The sequence below is a fragment of the Chenopodium quinoa genome, unplaced genomic scaffold (genome assembly GCF_001683475.1).
Source record: "Chenopodium quinoa cultivar QQ74 unplaced genomic scaffold, ASM168347v1, whole genome shotgun sequence".
Taxonomy (NCBI): domain Eukaryota; kingdom Viridiplantae; phylum Streptophyta; class Magnoliopsida; order Caryophyllales; family Amaranthaceae; genus Chenopodium; species Chenopodium quinoa.
The window spans coordinates 5,665,698-5,673,846 of record NW_018744878.1 but is presented as its reverse complement, the minus strand read 5'-3'; the positions used below and the strand labels follow the sequence as shown (position 1 = coordinate 5,673,846).

The 8,149-nt window shown below is 32.2% G+C and overlaps 1 protein-coding gene across 1 annotated transcript; it reads left to right on the top strand.

The window, feature by feature from the left end:
- The first annotated feature begins 2,332 nt into the window (after positions 1–2,332).
- On the top strand, positions 2,333–6,147 carry LOC110705763 (uncharacterized protein At1g04910-like). The gene is made up of 8 exons (XM_021883687.1): positions 2,333–3,218; positions 3,601–3,668; positions 3,801–3,889; positions 3,972–4,137; positions 4,255–4,544; positions 4,640–4,844; positions 4,933–5,090; positions 5,458–6,147. The coding sequence occupies exons 1-8, from the start codon at positions 2,792–2,794 to the stop codon at positions 5,705–5,707; spliced, it is 1,653 nt and encodes a 550-aa protein (XP_021739379.1). The 5' UTR covers positions 2,333–2,791; the 3' UTR covers positions 5,708–6,147.
- Positions 6,148–8,149: the final 2,002 nt, after the last annotated feature.

The following is an 8,149-nucleotide window of genomic DNA, read 5'->3' as shown; positions in this document are numbered from 1 at the left end:
AAAATTTAAGTGAACTTCTTATAATTAGCCTTAACTACTATATAGTACAAAATGACACAGTAAGAGAAACCAATTATGTACAATATACATAATGCTCTATGGCATATTGGCATGACAGTGAGTGAATTCTTAAACTATTTTCTACCATTATTTATACTTCGTATAAGTTATTTTAATTTTACATCGTTCTCTTTTATTCAAAATATAGGTGAAAATTTCATTTTTTAGGACCTAAACAACTTTTATTATATTTATATCATAATAACCAACTTATTAAAAATTTTCCAATGCGTATTTTTATATTTTGAATCGGAGGGAAAAGCCGGGAAACTTTATCAAGAACCAATAATCAATAATGTGTACCAACTTATTTCCATATTCCTCGAAACAATGTAACATATAAACATTTGTCCTAATACATATTACTATTAGGGACCTACAACCATTCTTCTCCAATAAATACATATCTAAATACAAGAGAACAACACGATGACCCTATTGTACAGTTGATGGAGATGAAGTAGTACTAATGTATATATTCTCAAATCTCAATCTTTCACAGATCACTTCAAATTCAAAGATCCTTTTTTTAAAAAATAAATAAAAATAAATTGTACATTTGTACGTGTGGAAAACTCAAAGCTACAAAGTATCCCTTAAACATTCCCCACCAAATTTTAAAAAAATATATTAGTGTAGTATTTATCGAAGAATTAATTATTGATACTCTCAGTTCAGCTCCAATCAGTTCAGTTCATATTTTCTTTCTTTCATAAAATTTCATTTCAGCTCTATTCAGTTCAATTAAGCTACAATCAGTTCAGTTCAGTTCAACTTAGTAAATGAGAATACGCCCTTAGTTCATATCCTAAGGGCCACCTTAAATGATATTATCAATTATCAAATATTCAAATAGTTTCTAAACGAAAACAAAATCTTATATGTATATATGAACACATGATCTCAATCAAAAAAAGAATTCCAACAACCACAAATCACAAAAAAATGCAATGAACCAAGTACAATTAGGAAAATTTAGGAAATATGAAAGAAGTTCCAATTGAAGGACCCTAAATAATAATGATTTCGACGTGTGTTGTGAATGAATGGCATGATCAATGCCCCCACAACACAGTGATGCCAATGTCAGTGCCCAACTCTTAGTATTAAATTTATTTCATCATTCTTATTATAAACATTCATCATGTACATATTACTGATTATTAATTACATACTTCATTACTACGATCACGATTATGAATGAATATACGAAAGAAATTATATGAATGAATAAAATTTCATAATTTTATCAATTTTATCCTCCCCTCTATTTATTAGATATAGTGGTAGTTAAATTGTAGTATTTGGATAATTATAAAGTATGGAGTATTAAACATCACCCTTGTACAAATCTATCTTTTTTTTTTTTTTTTTTTGAAAAACTTGTACAAATCTATCTTTTTGTTACTAATAAACAAATCTATCTTTTTTGCCATCAATTAGTATAATAAATTAATAAAATATTATAATGAAATATTCACCTTAAAGTTGGTTATGTTAAGATAGATGTAAATACAATTGTTTCTCGTTTTATACTTACTAAGAAAATCTCAATCATAATATTTGAGAAACAATGTCTTCATCACTATTGTTATTTTAATCAAATCAAGAAAAAAAAAATCTCAATTATTAAAAATATATTTTACTAGTTTGATTCAATTGAACAGTTTTTCATCTAAAATATGAGTAAATCATACATATAAGAACATAATATCGCTTGATAACCATAACTGATATAAAATCCACAAAAAATAAACCCCGATAAGTAAAAATTTGATTTGATAAGTGCAAATCAATTTTCAACCTTTTATCAATATAAAGAAGTTTTAATCAATCAAAACTTCACTTTAATTAGCCTTCTTTAGCTAAATGCCTATCAATTAACCAAACAATTAGAAGTAGTCCAAATACAAATAAAAAGATTAAAAAGGAATGAAGAAAAAATATTTACACCTCCCAATTACGATAGTTAAAATAATATACAATCTTCATAATTATATATTCCTTTTCATACTAAAACACTTACTCTTATACACTAATAAATACTTTACCTATTATAATTATTATTACCATATTAATTAATTAATAAAGTAGTTACTCAATTAAAGAAATCATTTCCTATTATATTTCTTTTTTTCAATTAAAAAAATATCTTTTTTCCTCTCACTGTTCACTCACCGACGCCGTAATTAGAGGTTATGTAAAACTCTAGTCTCTTATCTTAACATAAATACTCTCAATTCTCTTCATTTTTTCTCTGCTCTCTTATCTTTTCTCTCTCTAAATTCTCTCTCATCTTTTTTTTCCGGTTATTATTCCCGGATTTTTTTTATAATAAAATCCTACATTATATTTTTGTTTGTTAGTCAAATTGAGTTTTTCTACTGTAGTTTGATTTGATTTCAAAGTTGATATTTTTCGTATATACGAAAGAAAGGGGTGGTTCTGAATTTAATCAGCATTACTGGATTTTGATAATTATTTTTGCAAAAAAAAGCTTGATTTAGTGTGGAATTTTGAGAAATTCAAGGCATCTTTCTTTAATTATATAATTAATTCAGGTATTATTAAATTCATTGAATCAATCCTCCCATTTTTTGTTAACTTGCTTAAATTTCCTGGGTATTTCCTCACAATAACTGCATACTCAGAATAAAATCATTCTTTTTTCCAAAATTACATCTGAATGAGTAGAAAAGATTGAAACTTTTCAGAAATTAGTCCTCAATAAATGGTGGGTATTGTTGAAAAAAAGCAAAAAACTCAAGAATATAGCTTAATTATGTGTAAGGTTGAAGAATCTTCAACTGAGTTGATTAGAGAGAGAAAGGGTGTTAACAATGGTGGTGTTGCAGGAGAAAGAGAATGGAAAATGGATATTAAAGTTGAAAATATTTTGAGTGATTCTCCAAAAACTGATAAATATAGAGCATCAATGGCGGCAAATCATCGATCTAAGAGATTAAAATTAGGTTTTGTTACATTTTTTTTGTGGTTGGTTTTAATGGCACTTACTACTGTACAAAGTGGTGATAATTGGAAAGCTAGTGCGATTAAAGGTTGGTCTTATAGTTGCTTCAATCATAGTGATTATAATTCACATTTGAAAGTTCTTGACAGCTCTCAAATCCTGCCTAAGATCGATCGTCCTCCTAAAAGTAAGTTTTTTCGGGTTTCGTGATTATTTGTGGATGAAGGTAGTTTATGAAATTATTTTATATTGCTTAAGGGTGTTTGTTATGTTGCTGGGTTTTTAGGCTAATTTGAGTTTTTTGATGTATTGCTGTTGAAGTCATGTACTGTATTTTGTAACAACTGATTTTTATTTACTTTTGTATGTTTTCTATTATTGTACATGAATTTATTAAAAGTTTTTGGAATTTAATTGTCATTATTGTTGATTAATTTGTGCAGTTTGGTAGTTCTGTTGGTTTGGTCATGTGATTATTTACTCTGTTTTGGAATTGGCAGTTAGTATTATTATTGGGGAATGAGTTTTTTTTAGGTTGATAATGTGAAATTTATTTGTTTTTTTTGCAGGGGTTTATAAGAACAATGGTTACCTTATGGTGTCCTGCAATGGTGGACTTAATCAAATGCGTGCTGCGGTACGTTGATTATGAGTCTTATTTGAATCAATTTAGGCCTAATCCTGTATTTTTGTGATTGAAATTGCTATTTTTGACAGTAGTTGGACTTTCAATTTCTCCTACCAACATTGTAGTTGACTATTTTTGCAGATATGTGATATGGTTGCTATTGCTAGATATCTGAATGTAACTCTTATTGTTCCGGAGTTGGATAAAACATCATTTTGGCAGGATCCTAGGTATATATATGTTTCGAGTTGAATGAGTTTTATCATGAATATAAAGAACTTCTTGTAAATGGTTTATATGAATTCGTTTCAGTGATTTCGAAGACATATTTGATGTTGATCATTTCATCAATTCATTGAGAGATGAAGTCCGGATATTGAAAGAGTTGCCACCACATATGAAGAGTCGAATTGAAGAAAAACCGGCTCATTCTTTGGCCCCGGTTAGCTGGTCTGACCTTTCCTATTATCATAACCAGGTTAGCTTTATACAATCCTTTTACATTATTATGGATCTTGTATACTTTTAAGTCTATGGTATCTGTTTAATTGTGTTAATTATGGAATACGACTAATTTCTTTCTTGCCAAAAACAGATACTTCCCTTGTTTATGAAGAACAAGATTGTACACTTGAATAAAACTGATGCCCGGCTTGCGAATAATGGGTTGCCTCTTGAAATTCAAAAGTTGCGCTGTAAGGTGAATTATCAAGCATTGAAATTCACTCCTCAAATTGAGGAATTGGGGCAAAGGGTAGTCAACATCCTAAGGGAAAAGGGCCAATTCCTGGTTCTTCATCTTCGATATGAAATGGATATGTTGGCCTTTTCAGGCTGTACTCAAGGTTGTACTGTAGATGAGGCGAGAAATTTGACAGAAATGAGGTGAAGACTTAATTTGTTTGGGTTCAACTTGTAGTTAAAATATTGAGTGTAGAGTAAAAAATGTCCTGACGTTGGAATTGCTTAATAATTTACAGGTATTCCTACCCTTGGTGGAAGGAAAAAGTCATAGACTCGGATGTTAAACGGCGAGATGGTCTCTGCCCATTGACCCCCGAGGAAACTGCCTTAACCCTGAGTGCACTGGGAATTGATCGCAATATCCAAATTTATATTGCTTCTGGAGAAATTTACGGAGGGAAAAGGAGAATGGCCAGCTTAGCTGCATCTTACCCAAATTTGGTTAGTACTAATATAAGCATGGACTGATTGTTTACTTGTATCATTTTGCATTCTATGGAGGGAATTTTTGACTAATTTTATGAAACAGGTGAGAAAGGAGACCCTACTTGAACCGTCAGACTTGAGATTTTTCCAAAATCACTCTTCTCAAATGGCTGCATTAGACTATTTGGTCTCTTTGGAGAGTGATATATTTGTTCCTACTTATGATGGAAATATGGCTAGAGTTGTCGAGGGCCACCGAAGGTATTGTGCCACACTATTTAGATGCCAAAATTTTGCACGCCGTCTCCTAATCACTTGTTTTCTTGTTTGTATCTGGCTGCTTGTGAAATTTGTTTGACTTGTATTGGTGGCATAATAATATAATTTTGCATGGATAAAGACGTAAACAAGATTGATTTACAATGTAAAACAGAATGGTAAACATGTTCCCAAAAATTAGAAAGGGATGGACCATCTAAGCATCTCTAGGTTGCGTCTGCTCTAGCTAGAAGACTTGACCTTCTTGTGATTTTGTATTGCATGACCTAAGCTAATGATTTTTGTCCTTGTATTCGGATTTTTTTTTTACTATAAAATCTTACACTATCTTTTTTAATTTTTCTTGCAGATATATGGATTTCAAGCAGACAATTTCTCTGGATAGGAAGCTCTTGGTTCACTTGATTGATCAATACAGCGACGGGTCATTGAGTTGGGATGAGTTCTCATCTTCTGTGAAGGCAGCTCATGCTGCTCGTATGGGAACTCCCCATACCCGAACTGTGATTCCTAATAAACCCAAAGAAGAGGACTATTTCTATACCAATCCTTATGAATGCTTGGAACAACAGCCAGATGAAGCATTGCAAATCGCGTGAATTCTCTAGTTTCTCTCCTCCATGCTGATGGGATGTTCCTATACACATCCAGATGCAACTTTTGTACAGTTTGCATCACGCACACACATACACACTGGTGGCCTCTTCCCACATACACAGGTATAATCATAATACACAAGGGCTGATGATTTCGAGCCTTAGATTGAAAACTAATGCTTTCTTAGGCTTTCTTCAGCACATCATGAACATATTTTTTAGTCTTGTTTACACCCTAGCTAATAAGTTTATTACATGTATAGAGAAGCTAGCTTGCCATTCTCATAGGTTATCCTGTGATATGAATGAGCCACAGTTGTAGACTACAGCTTGCATATACAGGTCATTCAAAATTTTGGAATTCTTTTCTTCTTTTTCCCCTGTCGAATTTTTCGATTTCATTGATACTAAATTGTATGGTTTTTGAAGCATTTCTTTCTTTACACCCTACTCGAAGGACAAGCACCCGAATCTAAATTATTCAAAACTCAAGCTTGCCCATACCGATCACAAATTCATAATTTTACACATATTTGTCTGTATTAGTCTATTTTCGCCAGTTTCTTGTTATCGTTATCACGAAATTAATTTACATAATTAATTAAGCTCATTCTTCCCGTTTACTTTTAAACATCATTATGCACGTATTTTGACTACTAATTCTAAACTTAAAAGTCCGTTCTTGAAAAGAGAGGAGTTGCTATCACTTAGACGTCCACGTTTAATACTAGTAAGTTGTTACAAACATAAATTTCGTTGGTAGTATTATAAGTCCACTTTTATACTTCAAGCTGAAAAATGGCATTAATTAGTGGTCCAATTGTAACAAACTTTTTCATATTAAATCTGAATGTGAATGCATATTTTGCACAATCAAAGTATATGGACCTTTTGTATAAATCACCTCATCTTCCTCACCGACAAAATCTTTTTCCAGCAAATTCCAATACAACGTGAGAATTTTTTCTGTTTTATCTTACACTTCCAAGAGTTCCAAACTATTTAACCTTTACGGAGTATATCGGAATTTTCCGATGACCACCCTTCTCCCTATCCGTTCTCAAAGAGAAACGCGTATTATATTGTATTACCCTTAACAACCGAGAAGATAACAAATCGACTGTTGTATAACATTGTTATCTCTAAAATACTCATTCTTAGAGAGAAACGCGTATTATGCAGTCTTACCCCTAACAAGAAGAAAAGACGACAAATTAACAATAACGTTGTTATGTCTCTAAATTAAAGGAGATTGATTACATGCAACAGAAAGAAAATGGAAGCATAATTACTTGTAAATTAAATCTAATAAGCGTGGCTTAGAAGAGAAAAGGTGGGTATTATAGGGAGACAAGATCAAAGTTGATAACATGTAAAAAACACATGAATAAACCGTTCCTTTTCTCCTACTTTTTGGTGTTTTGCCAATAAAAGTGTTACAGCTACCACTATACTCAGAAAGCCACTTGGCAAACTAACATAAACCCAAATATACTTTTTATTACTTTTATAAAATACTTTTTTTTAAAATTTAATTTATTAATTAATGATCATAATTCATACATAATAATTAATACAGTACCTCTACACCACAGACGTATCATTTTCAATGGTTGTTAAGGGGGTGACTTTGATTACGATGTTAATGCCAATATATTGTGGTGGGATATTCGCCTTCAATTAAAATATACCCCATTTTTATAGTTAAATAAATTTACAATATATAACTATGATTATTTATAGGGAAATTCTCAATGGTACTCTTAAGGTTTTATTTATTCTCAATGGTAAACACTAAAAAAACAAATTATCAATGGTAATCTTTAATTAGTAAAAATAACTCAGTGGTAACATTAATGACATTAATTCATAATTATTAGCCTAACCCTAGTTAACTAAAGACATAATGACTAATATAACCTTATTAATTAAAAAAAAATTGAAAAAACCCCAGCCACCCCAACCACAACCCACTGCCAGCCCCCCTTCCTCTGCCAGAAGCGGCCGCGGGCGGAGAACCCTCTCCCTTGCTTCCCCTGGCGCTGGCGACCCTCTCCCCCCCTTTTCCTGGCGCCGGCGTGGCGAGCCTCTCCTTCCTTCGATTCCCAGCCCAACCACCATCTCCAATCCTTCCCCGTATTCCCACTCTCCTTCCCTGATTCCCAACTCACCCAAATCAAACTACACCAATACACCACCAACAAATCCCATCAACCACCGACGGAAATCCCGACATGGCAACCCACCTCCCCCCTTCCTCGATTCTCTCTGATCTCCTACCTCAATTTTTTGTTGAAATTTCAAGGGTTTATGGGGGGCAAAATTATATTTCTGATTTGAATTTTTAGTCATTATTTGCTTGATTTAGGGTAATTAAGGGGGTTTTGGGTCGATTTTTGCTCGAAAGTGGATTTGACTCAGATTTGCTCGAATATGGGTGGTTTC

Excerpts from the sequence above, each read along its gene's own strand:
- LOC110705763 (XM_021883687.1), top strand. The coding sequence starts at position 2,792 with ATGGTGGGTATTGTTGAAAAAAAGCAAAAAACTCAAGAATATAGCTTA. Across the intron at positions 4,138-4,254 it reads TTTCCTATTATCATAACCAG|ATACTTCCCTTGTTTATGAA; the intron begins GTTAGCTTTATA and ends TGCCAAAAACAG. Across the intron at positions 4,545-4,639 it reads AGAAATTTGACAGAAATGAG|GTATTCCTACCCTTGGTGGA; the intron begins GTGAAGACTTAA and ends AATAATTTACAG.